The following is a 23,799-nucleotide window of genomic DNA, read 5'->3' as shown; positions in this document are numbered from 1 at the left end:
TGGAAACCTGGCTCGTAGACCGAGGTCCTCCGGGCTCACAATTCTGAAGCCGTCTTCTTTCGAGGCAATTGACGCTGCCTGTTCCTGTAGTAATGTGTCAGGCAACCCCATGTCGAATACCTCTGGTCTCCAGGCCAGAACTTCCGTCGACGAGGACATCGTCGCCGAGGTCGTCGCTGGGTTGATGACCGGTGAAATCGACTGCGTCAGAGGCAGTGAGGACACCGACTGGTTTGTCGTCGTCGACGTTGGGCCTGCAGGTGGTTTAGGCGGTCCCGCCTTCACAGCGCTCTCCCTGCGTTTATCCGAATCTCTACTCGTGGCTGATCTGTATTGATCGCCCGAGGAAGATTTAGGCCTTTCCTTTCCTTGACGAAGTTGACGACGATGTCTTTCTTGCAGAGTCTTTAGAAGAGTCCTTAGAAGAGTGACTTCGTGGAACGTCCTTTTCCACAGGTCGTGACTTCTTAGCCGGAGGTTCCGACGAAGTTGGGCGTCGAGGGGCTCCTGATGTTTTCGCAGAGGCCACGCTGCGCACAGAGCCCACTTCTGACTGAGGGTACGCTCCCGCACCGTCATTTAACCAGGATACCAGCCGGCAATTTCGATCCTTCAGGGTTTTCTGGGAAAAACCTTTACATATTTCACACTGGTCTGCCGAGTGGTGAGGGTGGAGGCAATAAATACAGTCTAAATGGCCGTCCCCCTCGTAAACCTTCTTCAATCCGCACGTGGCACACGGGCGAAATAGAGGTTTTCCCGACATTCCTAAAAAAATTAATAAACTCACAGGAGTTCGACAATTCGAAAAATCTAGCAGTAGAGACTACGCGAGGAGATCCCACTATCTTTGGAGACGGTTGAAATCTGACGGGACCCGCGGGGGCGGGGCCTTTTATACCATTACGTCCAACGGGGCTTGCGTGGACGGCCCCGGAGAGGACGTAGATGTGGATAGGACACACAAGTGTCGGAAGTTTTTTCCTATAGGAAACGACTATATATGTGTACCGAGGGTTCCCAGTCTGACGACGGGGAATATTCTAAGCATGTGAATCCATGAAAGATCCAATGCTGGAGAAATAGGGAATAAAACAACGGTCAAGTATTATGAAGCAGGTAAGTACTTTTGAACCCCCAATGCTAAGTAAATTAATCCTTTCCCAGCTACACAAGTTATGGTATGTGTGACTTTGGTTGAGGGATAGTTCAAGCATAAAGTCAGAGGATAGAAGAGTCTTTCAGGGAGCCAGGACAGCCAATGTTAATTGACCAAAAGTCTAGGTGAGCTGAAGCACATCTGGTAGGTAAAGTAAAAAGTCTTGCACAATGTTTTAGAAGTTTTTGTAGAAAATGAAATCACTGTAGGGCCACAAGCTGGGAGGCTTGTGAGAAGCAAAGCTGCAAGCAACTAAGCAAAAGCAACGAAGACAAGTCTCAACATCAAGAGGTAAGTCCACTTAGCTTTACAGTACCTTTGGTTTGAAGAAATTAGTTCCAACTGGCTTCTGTTCTTGTGTAGGTCTGCAGATCCTTATCCCGTGCCTCAGCCGTGGTGACAAGAGGGAGGACGTCTGGGGACTCCTGCACTATGAATTGAAGGTCGGCAGCAGCAATGGGCAAACTTCAGATCAGCAGCACTTTGCGGTTTCAGCTTCTCGTGACTCTTGCAAATAGCACCACAGCGGTTCCCGGGTACCTTATGGACTTTCCTTGTATCTGGGGTCCAGCACTCTGTTGAAGTCGCTCTGGCTTGGTCAGTCCTGCTTCATGGTAGTCCAGAAGATCTTCCTGGAGCTGGGGTCCGAATTATAAACGAGACAGTCGATTCGGGTGTTCCTTTCCCTGGCAATCAGTTCCAGCAGCAGCAATACAGCCAGCTCCGAGAGGATGTCCAGACGTGTTCGCTTTGGGGTTGACTGATCCCACCAACCTAAGGGGAGAAGTCATGCATTGCAGGGCTTCTCTAGTTGATGCGAATTCGGAGTTTCAGCAATGCAGCAGGGCTTCACCGGGCAAACCAACGGTCCAGGAGTTGCAGCAGACGTCTCTTCCAAGTTGTTCTTCGGATTCCTTCGTCCAGTGGTTGACTCTTCCTTCCAAGCAATAAGCCTTACCTTTTATGCAGGTTTCCCCCATTATTTTGCAGCCTAGCTGTCAATCGCAGCAAGACAGCCAGTCAATCACCTTTGGGTGCATTCCTGTAACCAAGGGGATTAAGTACAGGGAGTTTCGGGCACCTCCCTCGTTTCCTCTCCTGCCGAACACACTGGAGTCAGAGGCAGGCTTCACCAGTGAATACCACCAAAGAGGAAACAAACTAAGGGGCCAAACCTGGTTTGGCGCGCGGAGTAAATCTCAAGAAGGACCTTTCCTACAAGCAATGGTGAAAAAAGAAGACTGGGCCATTTTGACAAAATGGGCATCCATGGGTGCTTTACTGCAGCTGCAATTGCAGCCCGTGGTAGAAACACAATAGTAGGGAAAAGTAAACCACTGCCAGCAGCCATTAATTGTAGAAAGGGTACCATATAAATGTTACATGGGAAACAGTGGATACTAAGTAACCCCTCTAGCACCCTATTGTAGGATAGTGTGTGCTGGGTCTAGAAAGTTCTAAAATGCATGTAAAGTCAATTTCACTTCACTGCTCTTGGAAATATTAGTTTCACCAAGAGAAGGTATTTAAACCTTTAGGAAATCTAAGACTTCCCTGTGCCACTGCACTGAAGGTGCTGTGTGTCACAATGTAAAGATGATGCGTTTGGCGTTTGTCAGACTCCAAAACCAAAAGAAAGAGTCCAAATTCGCACTCTCTCAAGGTGAGAAATTAAAAGTCCTAAGGTCTAGCAAAAAGAGCTGGGGGTCTCCCAGGTAGAAGGGAATTAGCACATTTTGAGAATTCTATTCAACACTCGTCGTCCAAAGTGACAGCGCCAACAGGGGAATGGCTTTCGGTCTGTGTAGCGTAGACCACCCACCGGTTAGGCCACCTGCTCTTCAACGTTTTCGGTCGAAAGATCTTGCAGGACTTGCATGAGCACTCGTCGTGGTCTCAAGGCAGACACCAACTGCAATGGCGATGGTGTCGTTCCAAGGAAACTTTTCGTTACACGACACAAAAAATTTAAAGGGCATCCTCTCCATAGCAGAGGGTGACGGCAGCCAGACCAAATAGCGAAAGGAAAAGGGAATACATTCTTGAAGCTGAATAAACCCCGTCCCCATTCTCCCTACTGTAAGGGCCTGGGTGGCGGGCCGAGGCCACACGGTCGACAGTCGAGCAGTTGTGGATGTCTTCGGTGGCAGGACACTCACGAGGCTGTCGAGAAGATTAGTCAGGAGACTAGACAACCGTAGGTTGTGGGACAAAGTAAGCAATATGAACTCTTGCAAGTTCTGCATCAGGCAACCAACTAGGTTGACGGAAAAAAACAATCCAAGAGATCTCGACGCGTTAGGGATTTTGGGTGCACTGCACATCACAGATAGTGTTAAAGTCACACCCATGTCGGAGTACCCTTTCAATCTTGGAAATAAAGATGCAATACTCTGTGATTACCACTAGGTGTTTGACTATATGCACAGCATGTGATTCTGAGCAGATTCACAAGTATCAGAAACATGTTTATGTGGTGCAAGAGAGGTATAGGGGACCCAGTCATGAATATACTGGTTCAATTCATTTCAGTAAAGAGCGCATGAACAAAGTACACACATTTAAAAAATAAAAATAAAAGGTGGTCTACGAAAACATACACAACCCTTTATTTTATTTATAAATAAATGCTTGAGAACCTTTCGAACGCCTACAGCAGTCCATCTTGTTGCTGCAAGCCCAAGTTTACCCGGAGCTCCCCCAGTGACCTAACTGGCTAGGTCATGACCTAAAGGTACAGACCTATTCACAAAATCACAAAATTACTCTCCTGTAAATCTGTATAGCCTTTTTTCTTACAGTCAGATAGCTATATATTCACTAATATAATGTGTAAGCCCTGCCCTTATTGGTTGCAGTTATGTCATATTTTAACACTCTACCTTCCCATATTCTTCGTTTTATTCCTTCCCAGACTGTTTATCTTCTTGACTGCTCTCACACCCCTCCACTGTTTGAACACATTTTTCCGTCTGCTTTTTTGGATGTAGTGCCCAGAGGTAACAAATTCAGATTTGTGGCTTGCTAAGTGCACATCACAAACATACATTATGGACAGGGACTCAAATTATAGCATTTCGGATTTCCCAAGCTCACATCCAGTTACGTTTTTTCCTTTGCATTCTAGTACTTGTAAATAAACCATGAAAGAAAAATATAAAATACCAGTACCAAAAAGCAAAGCAAAAACTGTGCATCACACATACAATGGTACAACTAGTCAGGTATGTACAGAACTGGGGGAAATTGAGCTTTACCTCAACTCGTGGTTTTTTCGCTTCTGCTAAAGTTTCATCTGCTGCCCTTTTGACTAAAAGAAAAAAAAACAGAATACATAAACTAGTACAATACCATTGTTGCACGTTGGACATTAACAATAAAAACATTCAAGTTGTATCTTGATGCATTGGTCCAGCCCTGTGGCCCCAACCTCAGATGGTTGAGAGATTAGTAGGTCCCACAATATTTGGGACCCCGTTAAGAGTTTTCTCCAGGCAAGAGCATTGAAACTATGGAAGAGGGAGGGAGAGAGATTAAGTCTGAAACAGCTATGGTGATTGGGTAATAAATGCATTTCATTTTTCAACAAGGGATTGTTTACCAAGATATCTGTCTCATGGATAATATGGCCTATAGATGGTTACTCCAGTGTATTCGGAGGACCCAATGTGTGCATTCCAAGTTGCAAACAGCTGTATTGTAAAGGAGTACAACTTGATGTTTTCTAGCCGTAATAATATAGTACTGAGCAATTCTGATGTGAACCAGTTGATCATTTGTTAAAAAACAATTAAAACATTTTTATTCAAAATCTACCTTGCGTGGATCGTTGTAGACCAATTTCAAGTGGAGCACTTCTGTCGATGCTAGATGATGTTGCTGAAAACGAAAACATGGCAATTAGGTTTATGTTTTTTTTCTACCATAGAGCGGACTTCAGGAAAATACAAATGCAATCCAAAAGCGGAAAAAAAAGAAGTGCAGGTGTTAATTCGAGAAATTTCAATGAGGTTTCAAGATGAATGTTCAGAATCAACCCCCTGAGCATATTCTGAGAGGCCACCCTGTTCAGGTGGACAGAGAAAGACACTAAAGTCTAGCCAAACAATCTGGGTAATGTTAGGAAAGTTCTCTTTTTTTAGCAATGTTCCCTCAATTTCTGTAGACCCTCAAACATTTTGTTTTTGAACTCTGTCTTGACTTTTTCCAGTGTGTTCAGCTTCACTGGACGTTTGCTCATGGTTAAGGGGAAGCCGACTAGTCCTTAAGCCTGTCAGTACTGGGAAACTAGGTTTGCGTTTTCATGTTACATTTGAACTACAATGCAGCTTATAATGCAGAGCAATGGGGTTTCGGTTGTATGACCCTAGACGACACAAAGGGAATTTTGGTCCTTTAGATGCGCCTAAATGACAAGCTAGTGGCAGCAGTTGCATTTTTACTATTTCTGCGATACTTTGTTATCCCTAGTGAGTTTACCACGTTTGGCTACCAACTGTGGCTAGTTTCCCAACATGTCCGTGGCACATGATGTTTGCTTTTTCATTTTGGCCATCTAGTCCTGTGGCTTTCCTGCAGAGTCAGGAAATTCCTATGGTCATGCATTGCCCAGGAAGGCCTTAGTTTGAGGGCTACTGCAGGGCCATGTGCGTGTGTTCCCAGTTATTGGGCTGGGACGGTCTGGTCCCAATCCACACACTAGTTTCTGTATGTCTAAAAAGTAGGCATGAGTTTCACCATCAGTGGTCCTAAATGGACCAATACTGGGGTTTGTGCAAGGGGCAGATCTTCCATTAGGTGAGATGTTTGTCTCCCCCGTGTTTCTGGATAAGAAGGGAGTCATGCCTCAGAGATCTTGGCAGAAGCCAATGTTAGTGAAGATTGTATGCAGCACCCTTTGGGTGCATGTTAGGGAGATTCTCAGAAATGTGCCTATTCGTCAACCTTAGAGACCCCCAGCAACTTCGCTGGATTTTGAGGACTTGATTTTTTTACCTGGAGAGAGTGAGACCCTTTTTTCACACTCTTGTGTTTTAATGTGATTTTGTACATGGTTTCTTTTGGTTGTGGAGTCTGACAGACTCCATAAGCATCATCATGGACATTGTGTGACATAGCACCTTCAGTGCAGTCCCAGAGGGAAGCCTTAACAGATCTCCAAAAAGTTTAAACACCTTCTCTAGGATAAACTACGGTTTCCCAGAGCAGTAAAGTGAAAATGACTTCACTTACATTTGTAACTTTCTTACAATAGGGAGCTGGAGGGGTTACTTAGTATCCCCTTTGTCTAGCTTCTCATGTAACATTATGTTACCCTTTCCTCACTGAATGGCTGGTGGCAGCGATTTACTTTTTACTACCATTATGGGATTTTACCGCAGGCTGCGTTCGCAGCCATGGTAAAGCACCCATTGGTGCCATTTATGTCAAAATGGCACCAGTCTTTTTTGCCATTTCTTTGTGGAAAGGTCCTTCTTGAGATTTACTCTGTGCGCCAGACGAGTTTTGGTCCCTTTGACTGTTGTGTCAGTCAGGATTCACGAGTGAAACCCATCTCTGGCTCCAGGGTGTCTGGTGGGGGCAGGAAACTATGGAGGGGCCCGAAACTCCCTGTGCTTGGTCTCCTAGGAGACAGGAATGCACTCATAGGCGATTAGCCTGAAATGAAAAAAGGTGAGGCTTTTTGGCTTGGAAGGCAGAGTATGTCTGGACAAAGGAATCCAAAGAAGAACTTCAAGAGGACACTTGCTGCAACTCCTAGACTGTTGGTTTGCCCGGTGAAGCCCTGCTGCTGTGCTGAAACTCCAATTTCGTATCGACAGAAGCTCCTGCAAGGAAGACTTCTCCCTTTGATTTGGTGGGACCAATCAACTCCAAAGTAAGCCACCTGGACATCCTCTCAACGCCGGTAGACTATCCACTGCAGTTGCTTGTGGAACCGGATAGCCAGGGAGAGGAATGCCAGTTTGAGTGTGTTGCTTTTAAGATGGCCTAGAGCTCCAGGAAGATCCTCCAGACTCCCAGGAAGCAGGACAGACCGAGCCTGAGCCCCCTCAACAGAGTGCAGAACCCCAGAAGCAAGGAAAGCCCATCTCGACAGCCAGGAACCACAGTGTTGCTATTTGCGGTAGACAGGAGGAGCTGAAACACCAAACAGCCACTTGTTTGAAGTTTGCCAGTTGCAAGCGGTGACCGTCCGATTGCAGTGCAGGAGTCCCCAGAAGTGCTCCCTCTTGTCCCCATGAATGAGGTCCAGGAACTGCGAGAGCTGCACAGGAACAGAAGCCATCTGCTGCACTTTTTCTTCAACCTAAAGGTACTGTAAATTCTAAGAAAACTTACCTCTTGTTGTGTAGCCACTCCTTCTCGTTGGAGACTTGCTTGGTTGCATGTGTAGAGTTGCTGCCAGCTTCTTTACTTCAGAAGCCTAATCAGCTCATGGCCCTACTTTGATTGCTTCTATTCTACAAAGACTATTTTAGACATTGGAAAAGACTTTCTACTTAACTGCAAGAAGTGCTTCAGTTCACCTTGACTTCTGCTAACTTAACATTGGCTGGCCTAGGCTCCCTGAATGACTCCTCTCTTCTGCTCATGTGTTGTGCCTCCTTTCCAGGAAAGGGCTAACTGACTTTGCATTGAGGGGGTGGGGGGGGTTTTATGGATAGTACTTACCTACTTAAGAATAACTGTATGAAGTTTATTCTGAACTTCTCTTTAACACTACACTCCCACGAATATTCTAAATGCAACAGTGACAGATAAATGCCAACAGCAAGATATTCAAGTCACCTGAAGGTGTAGGTAGTGCCTGGGTCATCCAAAATGGGTATTTGCTGATTTAGATAACTAAGTGTGTATGTGTGAAGTATCTGTGTGGCGTTTTATATTGCTCCCTTCTGAAGAAGGCTTATTCTAACTGACGATGAATTAATAATTGTGTGTACGTGTTTAATGGAATACTCGTCACTGTGAATCTCTGTGCAATTCCCCTACAGCTCACATTCACCCCTCTTGCTGCTCCACACACTACCAACCTGTGTATTGCAGACTTATACCAAAGGTTGAGTTTCTATTGCCAGGAGGTCAGGGTTGTTGTAGTGCACCCAAAGGGTACTGCATACAATCTTGCCTAACAGAGCCCTACAATAACTTTGACCTGGCAATAGGGACCCAACCTTTGGTATAGGTCTGAACTACAAGGATTGGTAGTGTGGCTGAGCAGCCAGGCTCATTTCAAGAGGGGTCAATGTGAGGAGTAGGGTTGTAACACAGTTACATCGTAGCAGTTATTCAAATAAACACAAACTCAAGGTTTCTTGTTAAAACAATTTCACAGTCAGTTGTATAAGCCTTCTTCAGAAGGGAGCAATATATTTAACACTTATAATACACACTGTTTCTCTAAGTCAGATGATACCCATTGAGGATGGCACACAGACACTTCCTACACCCGCAGGTGACTTAAATAGATAGGACACTGGACATTGATTTATCACTTGTACATTTAGAGCAATACGGAGTTTGGTGCAAAAGATATAACAGCGGGATAAAACAAAGGTTAACAAATAATTCATGAACAGGTAAGTACTTTTGATACCTTCCGATGAAGAGTAAATTAACCCTTTCATGGCTGAAAGGCCAAAGCACAATGTTAGAGGTAAAGGGGAGTCTCCAGGTAGCCAGGAGAGCCAATGTTAATTGCACAATGTCAAGGGGAGGGGAGCTGAAGATCTTTGCAGGTAATAAGTCTTGCACAATGTTTTTAGAAATGTTTGTAGAAAATAGAACACTTGAAGGGCCACACGCTGGGAGGCTCGAGGGCAAAGTTTTAGCAACTCTGCAAGGTAATCAAGACAGGTTTCACCTGTGGTAAGGCTAAACAACAAGAGGTACATGCTTAGACTTTACAGTACCTCTGGTGAGAAGAAAGGGTTCCAGCTGGCTTTTGTTCCTGTACGGCTCTGCAGATCCTGTTCCTGAGCCTCAGTCGTGGGGACAAGAGGGAGGACCTCTGGGGACTGCTGCTCTGCAATGGGAAGGTCAGCAGCAGCAATGGGCAAACTTCAATTCAGCGGTCCTTCAGTGTTTCAGCTCCTCGTGTCCGACAGCAAATAACACTGTTGTTCTCGGATACCACTTCAGGCTTTCCTTTCATCTGGGTTCCAGCACCCTGTTGAGGTGGCTCAGGCTTGGTCAGTCCTTCATCAGGGAAGTCTGGAGAATCTTCCAAGCGCTCGGGTCCGACTTAAAAGCAACGCACACAATCTGGTGTTCCTCTCCCTGGCACTTCAGTGTTAGGCAACGTTTGTATGCAGTACTCTCTGGGACCACTACACACAACTGACTACAGGTGTAAGCAAAACCAACTTTTGGTATAAGTCTGCACCACACAGTTTTTGGTAGCGAGCTGAGCAGCCAGGCTTATCTCCAGAGGGAATGTGAGCTTGTAATGAGGTTACACAGAGGTCTACAATCACAAGTGTTCAAATAAACGCTTACACTCAAGGTTTCTTGGTAAAACGCCTATTAATTTATCACAGTCAGAAAACATTCACTAAAAGGAGGCAACCAATATCACAAAGATATACTAGAGTACTTTAAACTATTCGGTTCTGTGACAGTTAAACTACTTTGAAGTAGGAGCAAAATGGCATTCAGAGCATTTGAAGTAGGAGCAAAAAGGCATCAGATAATAAAACTTCCATCGTACAGTTACTCTTGAACAGTGCAAATAGTTTGAGTTCCCCTGAGGAGTTGATTCAATGCAATAAGTAGGCCAAAGTCAATGGGCTAGAGTCTTGTATAGGATAAAGCAGTTCTGGTAGTTAAACGGAAAAGTATTTGCCACAGTTCTAAAAAGTAGTTAATAGAAGAATGTTTCAGATGTCGGGTCAAAAGCTGACTAGGCCTGCAAGTTGCCGAAGTTTCAAGCACTTTCGCACTGAGAGGTAAGTTCTGTCAGGTTTTCACAGTACCTTATTTGAAGAAAAAGATGCAGCTGAAGACTTCTGTTCCTTAGCCTCAGTCGTGGGGACAAAAGGGAGGACGTCGGAGGACGTCGGGGGGGGGGTGTGGGGGGGATGGACTCATGCTCTGCACGGGGGACTGGTCACAAAGCTGGCAAACTGGCAAGTCCTCAATTCCGGTAGCTGTCGTCAAGCACATAAACTAGTGTCCTCCCCCCCCCCTGGTTATTCGGTTTCCTGCAGCACTCTGAGGAAAATACAACCAGCTCCGGAAATGGTGTCCAGGTGGTTTACGAGTTGATTGGTCCCACCAGCTCAAAAGGGAGAAGTCATCCTTGAAGGGCTATTCAATCGAGATGAACTTGGCGATTCGGACCTGCAGCAGGGCTCCACCAGGAAAACCAAGAGTCCAGGAGTTGCAGCAGCCGTCCTCTTCCAGCTCATCTTCCGGTCTTTCGTTCCAGTGGTCGACTCTGCTTTCCAAGCCAAGAGAGACTCGCCCTTTATCCAGTTTTCTCCCATTCATTCCAGCCTAGCTGCCACACAACCAGCAGGGTGGCTGTCCTTTCCAGACAGTCAGCCAGCCAATCACGCCAGAGTGCATTTGGGTCTCCTAGGAGACTAAGCACAGGGAGTTTCGGCACCTCCCCCACTTCCTGCCCACCCCAGACACTCAGGCGCCAGAGGCGGTCTTCAGTCCTGAAGCCCACCAAAAGGCGTAGGAACAAAGACCAAACTTGGGTTGGCGCGCAGAGGCAACTCTAGAAGGACCTTTCCAAAAAATGGCGAAAAAAGATGACCGAGACCAGTTTAAACAAAGGGGGCTCAGACGCCATCTTGAAAAACATGGCTCCTGTGATTTTTAGCTACTGGTGTTCATGGTCGGGAAATATCATGGTAGTTCATTGTAAAATCAATGCCACCAGCCATTTCAATAGGAAATGGTAGCATTTGACTGCTGCATGACTTTCTAGACACAGGGGATACTAGGTAACCCCTCCAGCACTCTATTGTAAGATAGTGTGTGCTGGGTCTAGGAATTTGACAAGGCTAGTAAAGTCTATTTCACTTTACTTTCTCTGGGAAACAGTAGTTTATCCCAGAGAAGGCGTTTAAACCTTGGGGGAGCCTAAAAGGCTTCTCTGTGTCACTGCACTGAGGGTGCTGTGTGACATGAAAAGATGATGCCCATGGAGTTGTCTAAAACTCCATAATCAAAGAAAACACGAGTAAAAACACACATTAAAATAAGAGTGGGAAAAAAGGCTCAAACTCTCAAGGTAAAAAAATCAAGTCCTCAAAATCCAGCAAAGTTGCTGGGGGTCTCAGGTGAAGGGAATTAGCACATTTATGAGAATTCTCTTTAACATTCGGTTCCAGCCGCAGCAGTGGAAATACAGCCAGCTCAAGAGGATGTCCAGACGGGCTTACTTTGGAGTCGATTGGTCCCACGAACTCAAAGGGAGAAGTCATCCTTGCAGGGCTTCTCTAATCGAGGCTTATTCAGAGCTTCAGCACCGCATCTTTCAAGTTCTTCTTCGGATTCCTTCGTCCAGTGGCCGACAGCCTTTCAAGCCAAAAAGCCTCGCCTTTTATGCAGGTTTCTCCCATTCATTCCAGCCTCGCTGTCAATTACACAGCAGGGTGGCTGTCCTTGCCAGAGAGACAGCCGGCCAATCACCTTTGGGTGCATTCCTGTAACCAAGGGGATTAAGCACAGGGAGTTTGGGGGCACCTCCCTCACTTCCTGCCCCTACCAGACATACTGGAGCCAAAGGCGGGCTTCACTCGTGAATCCCGCCAAAGACAAAATGAACAAAGGGACCACACCTGGTTTGGCATGCAGAGTAAATCTCAAGAATTATCATTCCAGCAAGAAGTGTCGAAAAAACAAGACCGGGGCCATTTTGATGAAATGGGCATACATGGGTATTTTACTGTGGCCACCAGCCATTAATTGTAGAAAGTGTAACAAAAATGTTACATGAGAAACTAGACAAAGGGGATATGAAGCAACCCCTCCAGCACCCTATTGTAAGATAGTGTGTGCTGGTTCTAGAAAGTTACAAAATGTAAGTAAAGTCAATTTTACTTTACTGCTCTTGGAAACAGTTTCACTAAGAGAAGGTATTTAAGCCTTTGGGATATCTAAGAGACTTCCCTGTGCCACTGCACTGAAGGTGCTGTGTGTCACAATGTAAATGCATATGGAGTTTGTCAGACTCCAAAGTTATAAAGAAACAGAAAACGCATTGAATTAAAAAGTACAAAGTCCCAAAGTTCAGCAAAAGAGCTGGGGATCTCTAAGGTAGAATGGAATTAGCATTTCTGAAACGTCTCCTTAACAGCCAAGTATCCTGCCCAGCTGTAAAGACTGAACTTGTCCCAAGAAGGCCTGCCGATCAACATTTGCTTCAGTCCCAGTGGAGCCCTGTCTGACGGGTGATCTTCAGAAGTCCTTCAGTAGAGCTTCGACCCTTGGAGTGGTGGGACCAACCATTCCAGACATCAGCACAGTGTCCTGCAAAGAAGAGCCCTCTGAAGTGCCCCGGGAGAACCCAGTGGCTGATCAGCTCAAACCTTGGGCTACCACGCAGCCGATTTCAACTTTCTGCGTTTCAGCCCGGTACTTTGGTGACCACAAGCTTGTCCTACAAGGGTTGTCTGCAAAATGTCAGCATCCCAGCATTCAAGGGACCAGATATACGAGGCTGATTCAGTCTGCGACAACTAAAACCCCTGCGGTCACCATGTAACAGTAACAATTGCCAGAAACTCATTTCTGTTAGGCAGGATTTTATGTAGTAACCCTGTGGGGAGACTACACCAGCCTTGTCCTCTTGGCAATAGGTAGCCAAACCTTTGGTATAGCCCTGTACTTCACACGTTGGTAGAGTGACTGAGCAGCCAGGCTCATCTCAAGAGGGGTCAATATGAGCTGTAGAGATGTAACAGATTCACAGTGACGGATATTCAAATAAAACTTATACTCAAAGTTTCTTGATTAAATAATGTATTAATTTAACAAGCAGTTTTAAATTAAGCTTTTAGAAAGTGGCAATATGCAACACATACTTCAGAAACACACTCACTTCAGTTAAGCAAGTGGATACCCTTTTGGGATGTGACACACACACACACACACACACACACTACACCAATTGCTAGGACACTGGACATTAATATATCACTTTTTACACTTTAATGCACTAATGAAATTATGGCAAAAGGAAAAGGTTAGGGAAGAAAAAGGTAAACAGGTTTCTTTAAACAGGTAATTACTTCACAATCCCCCAATGAAATATAGGTTAACCCTTTCCCAGCTATACAAGTGAAGTATGTATGACTTTTTGAGGGACAGATAAACACAAAGTCAGAGGTTAATAAGAGTCTGCAGGAAGCCAGGACAGCCTTTGTCAATTGAGCAAAGTCTAGGGGAGCTCAGGCACTTCTTGAAGATAGCACAATATTAAAGAGTTTTTGTAGTAAAAGTATCACTGTTGGGCCACAAGCTGGGAAGCTTGTGAAAAGCAAAGATGCAAGCAACTCTGCAAAGGGCAGCAAATGCAAGTTTCCAGTGAGAGCAAGCAAGCTACACACAAGAGGTCAGTACACCTAGTTACACCGAACCTTGAGTCTGAAGGAAAGGTTCCAGCTGGCTTCTGTTCCTGTTGTAGTCCTGAAGATCCTGTTCCTGGGCCTCAGTCGTGGGGACATGTGGGAGGACGTTTGGGGACTCCTGCACTACGGTTTGAATTTTGGCAGCAGCAATGGGCACACTCCAGATTATCAGCACTTCGCAGATTCAGCTACTCGCAAATAGCACCACTGCAGTTCTTGGACACCTGGTGGACTCTCCTTGCTTCTGGGGTCCAGCACTCGGTTGAGGTGGCTCCGGTTTGGATAGCCCTGCTTTGAGGGAGTCCCTAGGATCTTCCTGGAGCTCTGGTTCGGCTTAAAGGCAGTGAACTCATTCCTGGTTTTCCTGCCTCCTTGCACTCGATTCCAGCAGCAGCAAAGAAGTACAGCCAGCAGGGAGAGGTGTTCCAGTAGAGTTTGCCTTGGAGTCAGTTGGTCCCACCAAACCAAGGGGAGAAGTCCTTTCCGGGCTTCTCTAGTCGATACGAAATTTGAAGCTTCAGCACTGCAGCAGGGCTTCACCAGGCAAATCAACCATCCACGAGGGTGCAGCAAGCGTTTCTTTTCGGTTCCTTTGTCCAGTGGTCGACTGCCTTCCTTGCAAAAGACCTCGACTTTTATGCAAGTCTCTCCCATTTGTTCGCAGCCTAGCTGTCAATCACAGCAGGGTGGCTGTCCTCCAAGGACAACGAGCCAGCCAGCCAATCACCTTGGGTGCATTCCTGTAACCAAGGAGACTCAGCACCGGGAGTTTCGGGAACCTCCCTTGCTTCCTGCCCTGCCAGACACACTGGAGCCAGAGGCGGACTTCAACAATGAGTCCTGCCAAAGACAAAACAAAGGGACCAAACCTTGTTAGGCACGCAGAGTACATCTAAAGAAGGAACTTAAACAAGAAATGGCGAAAAAAGAAGACCGGGCCATTTTGAAAATATTGGCACCCACGGGTGCAATACTGCAGCTGTGAATGCAGCCTGTGGTAAAAACGCACACTGGTAGGAAAATTAAACCACTGCCACCAGCCATTAATTGTAGTAAGGGTAACATAAAATTGTTACCCGAGATGGTAGACAAAGGGGATACTAAGTAACCCCTCCAGCACCCTATGCAAGGTAGTGTGTGCTGGGTCTACAAAGAGAAAAAGGGAAGTAAAGTCAATTTCACTTTATTAGTCTTGGAAACAGTAGTTTATCCAAGAGAAGGTATTTAAACCTTAGAGAAATCCAACTGACTTCCCCGACACTGCACTGAAGGTGCTGTGTGTCACAATACAAAAAGATGATGCCTATGGAGTGTCAGACTCCAAAACCAAAAGTAACAGTTCAAATTAGAGAAAAATACTTGAGTGAGAAAAAAGGTCTCACTCATTCCAGGATAAAAGTGAAAAGTCCTAAAGTACAGCAAAAAGGATTGAGGGCCTCCAAAGTAGAAGGTAATTAACGTAGAATTTAGAAGTGTCCCCAACACGTTCCACATCTAGTCGTGTGCTGAGAGGCAGCCCGCACTGAGTGAGCTGCATTCTTCAACTGGAGCACGTTGCCCCAGCATCTGTGGCGGACCAGGGATTAACGCGAACCTGCAACTCCTGGGCACTGAGGTCCGGAAGAATTGGCGGCAAACAAGACCTCGGCTGACCCTCTGAAGACCTGCCAAATCCCAAGAGAAAGCAGAGTACGGGAGGTAATTGACAGTTACTCACCTCAACGACTATTTCCCCGTTTATATGTTTCCCTAACTTTTAAAAGTTTTACGAATAGTTTGGCTTTGCCACGCTTTTTCTCATAAGCCCTCAAAGCTCGGGACAGTTTTTTCACTAGAATAGACTCTTATCAGACTTCTCCCACCCTCCTCCTAACACTTTCCTGCGTTACAAATCTACTTGGATCTTTGTTCAGGGCACAAAGTACCAGTCAATTTATGGTTGGACTTCTAAAGTTAGGGTGGTTACTCTTGTGGGCCGAAACTATAAATGTAATCATTCCTTTCAGTATTGTTGTGTTGGGGGTATTGTGATTTTATTGCACTGGCAACTGGGATTGCATAAATATATTTGATGAGTTTGTGGGATATTACTACCTGCTTTAAGTAATTTTTATAGTGTTTGCTTGCCCATAAAGAAATGTCATTTGTAACTACTTATCTCATTGTAATCCTTGATTACTTGCCTTGTGGTCTCTGTGGACCCTTGACCAGGCTCACCCCTTCCTGAGTCTTAGCTTTGTCTCCTTGCTACCTTGATTGGTTTGGCTACAGCTCCCAGAGTTGTCCCCATTCACTAATTAGGTTGGCCCCCTACACATCTGTCCACCAGGCTAGAGTATAGACATCCAGTCCTAACAGGTTGTGACTGAGCAGCAAGTAGTGAAAATAAAGTGACCCTATACTTCTTGCTGGTTTTGAACCTGGCCTTGACTTTGAGATCAGTAAAGCCTTCTGCTTTATTTCCCTTCCTTGTTTTGCTCATTCTTTTGGGGAAACTGTCAGTACTGAGAGAGAGACAAATGGCCCGATTCATGGAAGTGTTTTATAATGGCGCAATCCCATAGGAAAACGTCCAATGAATCATGCCCTATATATCCTGAATTCTTGTATTTTCACAATTGCACACATCACTTTACATTGAAGTGCAGTTAGGATACTCTGCATCCTTACTTTTTATAGAATGGTGTTTTGGTTACATTGACAATGTGCCTAAGAAAGGCTGGTGGCAATTGTACAGTTTTTGTGATACTGGACTCATGCACTTTAGCATTTACTGTGAATGGCAACTAAAAGGTGGCTAGTGCCGCAAGATCGCTGTCCCATGAGGTTCTCGGCTTGTTCTTTGGCCTTCCTATCTTCTCAGGTCAGGAAATGCCTTGTGGGGGGAAAACCCTCTCCCTGGGAAAACTGCTACTTTCGCAGCTAAAGGCGCTTTCTGTGGGTGAGCCAGGAGAAGGGGCTGGGACTGCTTAGTCCCGAACCACAATCTGATACATGAAAGTCTGTCACTGGGCAGATGTGATCAATGGTTGTCCATAATTGGACAACCCTGGGCTGTATGAATGCTGCAGATCCTTGCCATTGGCGGGCTTGGCTTGCTACCAGCCTGAAACTGACAAAAAGCGAGCTCCTGCAAGCGTTCATCAGATCAACGTTGGAGACATTTCTATGACTTAGAGAAACCAGCTAACTACCCAGAGGGTAACACCCCCCCTCTACCCCTGCAGCGGACCAGCATAAACAAAAAAAAAAAAAAAAAAACAACACATGCGAGGCCACCAGATGACTGTCGCCTGAATGCACTCCTCCATCACCCAGGCCATATAAAGTGCGTTTGCCCCCACTTATAGCCCCCACAGTGCCAAGGTGACCCTAGCAGTGGATGTCTAAACCGGTGGACTTCATTCCATCCAAAGTCCGGTAGAAATTGGTGCCAGTTAAGAGGAGATCCAGCACCCCCTCCAAACAATGCAAAACCAAAAGAGGAGAGAGAAGGTCTGGGGCACGGAGACACTTGAGTGTCTCCGACTCTACCGACCTGGAAGTGGGCCGCCTAGCTCTCAACCCCGATATGAGGGGGGCCAGAGGTGAGAGGTAGGCCCAGGTGTATAACATACCCCCCCCCCACCTTCCCTGGCCCCGAAAGGACCGTTTTCTGCGCCCCGTAATCCCTCCTACCCCCATCTCCACTACAGATAGCTGGCCCAGCCTGTGGGCCTTTAGTGAGCCATCAGGAGTCGGCCTGGGGCGCTGGCACAGACAGAGTCTGCGTGCCTCTCAGCTCCTTGTACAGTGGTGAATTGGAGCCAGTGCCCCCATCGGCCCTCAGTGAAGGTAGCCTGAGCGCTGAGGGACGACTCCGGGCTGCGAGGTGTGAGGCAAACACATATGGCCGACGAAGGGCTACAAAGTGGCGGCAAGGGGGGGGCCCTTTGCCCACATGGGCCCCAGGGCCCATCTGACCTTTTTTGTGGGGTTGGTGAGGAGGATAGAGCACTATGATGCTCCGAAACACCATGGGTCATCCTATTGAGTGGGTGGCCCCGAGCCATGGACCTGAGCCAAACTCAAGGCCATCCAAAGGACTGAAGAGTGAGGTGATGGCCCCCCTGGACTTGTGCGTGTGCCCGCCTCACTAGATACAGATAAGGGGGATCTGCAGAAACTGAGGATGCATACTAAGTCTTACTGAACCCCCCCCCCCCCCCCGAGGCCTTGGGACCTCAGTTGAGGGCTGGAGGTGTCTGGTGTTATGTAAGAGTTATCCTCTCTGACCCTTTGCTCCCGGGAGACCTGGTGCTCAAGGAGGACCTGCTACCCGGTGGTTCTCTATCTGACGCGGCCCTGCATGGACCCCAGATACTGGCTCGCTGAATTTGCATACCTGAGCAGGCCTGAAGTGGCAGACACCAAAGAGGGCAATGGCGGCTGGAAGTGAGGACTCCATGGCAACAAAATGGTACGTTGCCTCGCTAATGAGGAAAATAGAGGTAGGAGGGCCCACACTGGAGGCAAAGTCAACAAGATTAACCGACTGGATAAAATGGAGGAGAGGCTGCAAGAGGTGGAACATGCAATCCTCCCTGGACACTTTGGAGACCCAAAGATGTAAGGATGGGCAAACTAGAGAGAAAGGAAGCTGAAAAGGTTTCAAAATGGACGATTGAGAAGCAGGAGAAATAACCTCCGGTTCTTCGGGGTCCCTGAAAAGGACAGACTGAAAGAGAGCTCAGGAGAAATATACATGAGATTACAAAACGCCTCTTTGAAGATGACTCAATCGACAAAACAAAAAAACGAGGGTCCACGGGGTTCGACCAGAGGCTCGAGATCAGTACTGGCACGCTTCCACAACTACCCAGACAGGCTCAAAATCTTGACGAAGGCAAGGGGTCCGGGGCAACTGAGTTCAGTGACAATTGCCATCTTTCAGGACTTGTCCTCCAACTCTCACAAAGAGAAGGCGCTATCTTGCCCTGACAAAGTGGTTGAACGGGAAAGGGGGGTGATACAGATGGGGATTCCAGTTCTTGATTTCCTTCAAGCTCAAGGGACAGAGGCACAGGCTTGTGAAGGGAAAAAGAAATAAACAGAGTTACAAGAGAACTACTCACTGAGGGGGGGGGGGCTGGCTCCAGGTCCTCCGGGTGATATCGAAGGAGAGAGGATGGCGCATTAGGGGGCCAAAGAGGAGAAGAATTCAGGAGGGTGCACAAATTCATGAAGTTGAGCAACACCAGACCCCCCCCCCCAAATACATCAGGAGTGCACTCCCAGAGGTGGCACGAAGGTGGCCTATGGAAACCTAACTGTGGTCTGATGGCGATCACCTTCTGGGAGGGGGGGGGGGGAATGGGGAGAAAATCACAGTTGTTCACTACGGGGGATGCAAGTGTGTTCTGAGGTTTGGTCGGGGGGCTTAAGAAATGTCTTAGGGCGTTGGGTTTGCATTGTGTTTAAGTTTGTGGAAACGGGTGGGGGCACCCAAGTTTGAGGTGTCTAGAGGGAGGCCTGGGTTTTGGGCTTGTTTGGTGGTTCGGACTCACCTAGTGATCTAGTGGGTAACTGGGAGAGGTTCAGAACCGGAGGGGAGGGGTTTTAGATTACACATGTTGACTTGTGTTCGGTTCACCCGAAGCGGGGGTGGGGGGGAGGGGGTTGGGGGGGTGGTGAGGTTGACTGCTTTTCATTTTATGGGGGTCCGGTTTTGTTCCGAGATTCATTTCGGGCATGGGGATTGGACATGGCTGATAGCGGTCGAGACAGGATGGGTGACAGTCTGCATGTATGCACACTGAACCTGAAGGGCTTAACTCCCCCACCAAGAGGTCCTTGGGTGCCAGGGAATTCAGAAGGGCTGGGATCGATGTTTTATTCCTCCAGGAAACTAGATGCCAAAAGAGACGAGCAGAGGATCCCATGCGGCCTTATAGGAGGCAAACATTGGGGGTCGGGAATATCCAGACAGGCAGGGGTTGGGATTCTGGTCTGGAAAGGGCTCCAGATGGAAATGACTAAGGTATGGTCTGATGCAGAAGGGAGGGCTGTGCTGATCTCGGGCCTGATCAGGAGAATAAGGTTCACCTTTGCAACAATAAACGCTCCAAACTAGGGTCAGAAAAGATTCCTGCAAAGAACCCTAAAGAAAGTGGCGGTAGAAGGCCAGGGGCACCTTACCGTTGGAGGTGATTTTAACGGTTGGATGGATGTTTGCGACAGGCAGGTCAGCCATGAAGGGGAACGGGACACCCAAAAACAGGGAGAATAGCTGGAACGGCTATGGGGTTTAATTTTATTTTATTTTTAAAGCGCTCACACAGCCCGCGGGCATCGAAGCGCTGTTACAGATTTTGTTTGGTTTTGTTGTCTTAGTTGCATATTTATAACGCCCTTAAATACCCAGAGGTTTCTAAGCGCAGACTTGCGGGTCGAACCAGTATTGCTTCCAAGGCGAGCATGTTGCCACTGAGCTATCCCCCCCCCACGGGACATTTGTATGGGCTGAGGGACATATGGTGGTATTTCCACCCACAGGAGAGGGGGTTCACTTTCTATTCCACTCCACACAGCAGTCTCACGAGAATACATTACCTGTATTCATCCAGGCACTTGCGGGAAGTGGATGGGGACTCTGATTCAACCAGTCTCATAGTCCGACCATGACATGGTGTCAGACATTAACTGGGAACATCTATACCCTAGAAGTTCCAAACAGAGGTGTAATGATCGGTGGAAAGGTCCTGGTCTCCAAAGAATAATTTGAGAGTGACATCAAGGAATTCTTCGTCATCAACGACACGGGGAGGTGGGGAAGGGGACTGTATGGGCCAGAGCCAAGCTCATATGGCGGGGTTTGCTAATTAGGAAGGTGACCTGCAAGAGGGAACATAAACATGTAGAGAAAGGGCCCAGGGACAAAAGAGGCACCCTCGAAAGGCTCGCTCAATCCTCTTCCACTAATAGGGAGGACCGTATTATGCAGGCGAGGGGCCTTTGAGAGGAACTGAAATTGCTAGAGGAGGGGGCGATAATCCGCAATCTACAGTTTCTGAAGCAGAATTTCTCTGAGAAAGGGGACAAGACAGATGCTATCCTTGCCGTGAGATTACAGGGACAAAGGGCAGAGAGATGGGTATCCAAGGTCGAGGGAAAAGCAGGGAGGGGACTATGGAGGGTACAGTGGAAGGGATCCAAGAGGCATTCACCTTGTTTTATGAGGACCCATACAGAAGTGAAGGGTGGACAGTCGACTGGGAGCCTGATGAGTCTCTCGAGGGGGCTTCTCTACCGTCTTTGCCAAGGGACGAATCGGGGACCATGGATGCACCAATTACCGATGAGGAAATCAAGAATGCTATAAGGCGCCTCTGGCATCGGAAAGCACCAAGAGGACTGTTTCTCCCTGGGTTTCTATAAAACCTTCCAGTCATCCCTGCTCCCCTTCTTGACACTACGCTTTAACGACATTATGGAAATGGGGAAAACACCGGATTCATTCGCCCAGGCCCTAATCACCAAAGGAGGTTAGAGATCCCGGGTCCTGCGGCTCATATCGCCCGATTTCACTTCTAAACCTAGATGCCAAGATTTATGCTAGGGTCCTGGTGGCTAGGCTGCAGGTGCACTTACCAAAGCTTGTCCACTCTGACCAAGTGAGGTTTGTACCGGAGCAACAGGGTTCAGACACTATGAGAAACAATCCACCAGATTAACAAAGCTCAGGCCACGCAAGGTGACCTCACTCTTCTCTCTGTGGATGCAGAGAAGGCCTTCGACAGGGTGGCATGCAATTTCTTAGAGGCGGTCCTTACAAAAACAGGGGTGGCAAGACACTCCTCAGTGTTATCATGGCGATGTACTCCTCCTCTAGGGCCTGCGTGACATTTAATGGGGGATAGTCGAGGTGGTTTAACTTGGGGAGGGGGACAAGACAGGGTTGCCCGCTTTCCCCCGCTCTTTTTGTGCTCTTGTTAGAGCCATAAACTGAGACTGAACCCGCAAATAGAAGGGCTTGTTGTAGGAGGGAAGACTGACAAATTGGGACAGTACGCAAATGACATGCTCCTGCATGTGGCTGACCTCTGTGCCAGCGGCCGGTAACTGTGATTTAAGAATATGGCCGAAGGGCAGGGTTCAAAATAAACAGGCAAGTCGGTCCTTTTCCACTTGGATAGAAACAGGGACGGCGACTTTAAGCGATTGTCATCCCTGGGCATGAGGCTTAGGACGACGCGAAGGTCCCTGGGCATTACAGGTCACTAGAGAACTGAAGGATCTGAGGCAAATTTCCCTCCCCCGATGATTGGACTGGAGACAGACCTAGCGAAATGGAATAAGCTTACCTTCTAATGGATGGGTAGGTTGAACGCGATTAAAGGTGTTACTGCCCAATATCCTTTACCTATTCCAGATGCTCCCAGTACAGATTCCAGACTCTTACTTTAAAATAACCAGGGGAACGGTTAAGCGATTTCTCTGGCAGAGGAAGAAACCAAGGGTCACTAGCGTTGCACTGAGTCTCTCGAAAGACTGGGGGCGGGAGGGGTCTCCCGGACATACAACTGTACTATAAAACTATTCAGCTTCAGGGACTAATCCCACATCTCAGACTGGAAGAGCTGCAATGGGTGCGTCTTGCCAACTACCACTTAGGGCCAGCTACTGTTGGGGAATGGTTGAGAGTTCCTAAATCGAAGCTACTGCGGAGGATAAGGAGTCATCCCATTATGGGTACTATACTATTTGAAGCATCTAGCAACAAGGAGCCAGACTGGGGGCTTCACAACGTGGCCCTCACCACTGGGTCATTTGTGGGTGCAGGGTGATCAGGGAAGCCATTCCAAATCCGTAGAGGTTACAGGGCGGGTACGAGGCAGGTCTCGAAAGGTTTGGTCAATTGTTGAGGGACGGTAGGTACATCACAATACTTGAACTGGAAGAGGTACTTGGTATGGGCACGCTCTCAGTCTTCTCGTACCTACAATTGAAGGGAGTATTGACAAGAGGTTTGGAAAGGGAAAATCCAGAGGGAACTCACCCTTTGTAACGCTCACCTTGACTCTGCAGAAGCGCTAGGACCCTCGGCATCTGGAGATGTGGTGGAGGGGTCTTGCTTTGGCCTGCTGTGAACTGCCAGGTGCAATCTGCCACGGGGTCCTGCCTAAGACAAGGACATGGGTTAGAAACTAACCCTTAATGTGTACCCCTGCCCAGGTCCCCCTTGGGGCAACTGCACTAACCTGTTGCTTTGCAATATGGCACTCTCCTTCCTGTTATCTCTGGCAGGGGCAATTTGTCTTCTGCCTTGGGTCTTCCTCTTTTTTGGCACCTTCCTTCAATGTTGTCCTTGCTTTCTTCTCTTGCTGCTGCAGTTCTTCCTTTCAATGTGTGGAATTCCTGCCAGTTTCTTAACCGACTGTTGCAGACCAGACCTTCTGTGGCTGAAAGTCTTTAACTGTCTTTTGGCGCAATAAGCGCTATGTGGAAAGTCTTGGTATCTGGAACAAGTGAGCTGCTGAGGACACTGTTGGGGTCCGGTGTGCGAAGAGCAAGAGCCGTAGTGAGGGATAGGCTCAAATGGCGTGCAGTACTGAGCGCTGGATTCTGCCGGTAACGCAAGCACATTACTGCTGCTGCTGCTGGGGCTTCACTAAAGTTTGTGTCATTTCCTCTACAGGTGCCAATTTCCATGCAGATGAGGTTGCCATGTACCAAAGGTGAAACTAGGAGGCGGGGCTTCAATGGTGCCGTGCAGCACTGGAACAAGCAGTCGGGAAGGACAGCATGCTGGTATTTGCTTTAGTTCAATTGTTGCTGTAGCGATCCGCTTTAACCTGTGCATTCTTTCTGCAGTGAGAACCAGTGGTGAGCGCTATGCTGCGAGAGCAGATAAGCAAGGGAAACTTGCATGGGTGTGGTTTAAATAGGAACCCACCCCTGCACACTAAACTGCTACTTCATGAAAAGTTAACTGGCCAGGTTGTCAGCCATTTTGGAGGTATTCAGAGCAGCCATGTGCACGGGGGGCTGGGTGGTTGGGATCAGGCAAGA

At 47.5% G+C, this 23,799-nt stretch overlaps 1 protein-coding gene across 1 annotated transcript in view; it reads right to left on the bottom strand.

Annotated features, from left to right (window-relative positions):
* CDC73 (cell division cycle 73) overlaps nt 1-23,799 on the bottom strand; it is a 1,222,960-nt gene that overhangs the window by 1,061,353 nt on the left and 137,808 nt on the right. Inside the window, exons 4-5 of the mRNA XM_069641358.1 lie at nt 4,976-5,038; nt 4,417-4,469 (exon numbers count right to left, since the gene is read on the bottom strand). Of these exons, the coding sequence (XP_069497459.1) occupies nt 4,417-4,469; nt 4,976-5,038 (116 nt within the window). The remainder of the gene's footprint in view (nt 1-4,416; nt 4,470-4,975; nt 5,039-23,799) is intronic.

The sequence above is a fragment of the Ambystoma mexicanum genome, chromosome 1q (assembly GCF_040938575.1).
Source record: "Ambystoma mexicanum isolate Mex_15411 chromosome 1q, UKY_AmexF1_1, whole genome shotgun sequence".
NCBI lineage: Eukaryota > Metazoa > Chordata > Amphibia > Caudata > Ambystomatidae > Ambystoma > Ambystoma mexicanum.
Note: the sequence above shows the minus strand (reverse complement) of the source record. Positions and strands in the feature narration are given on the sequence as shown.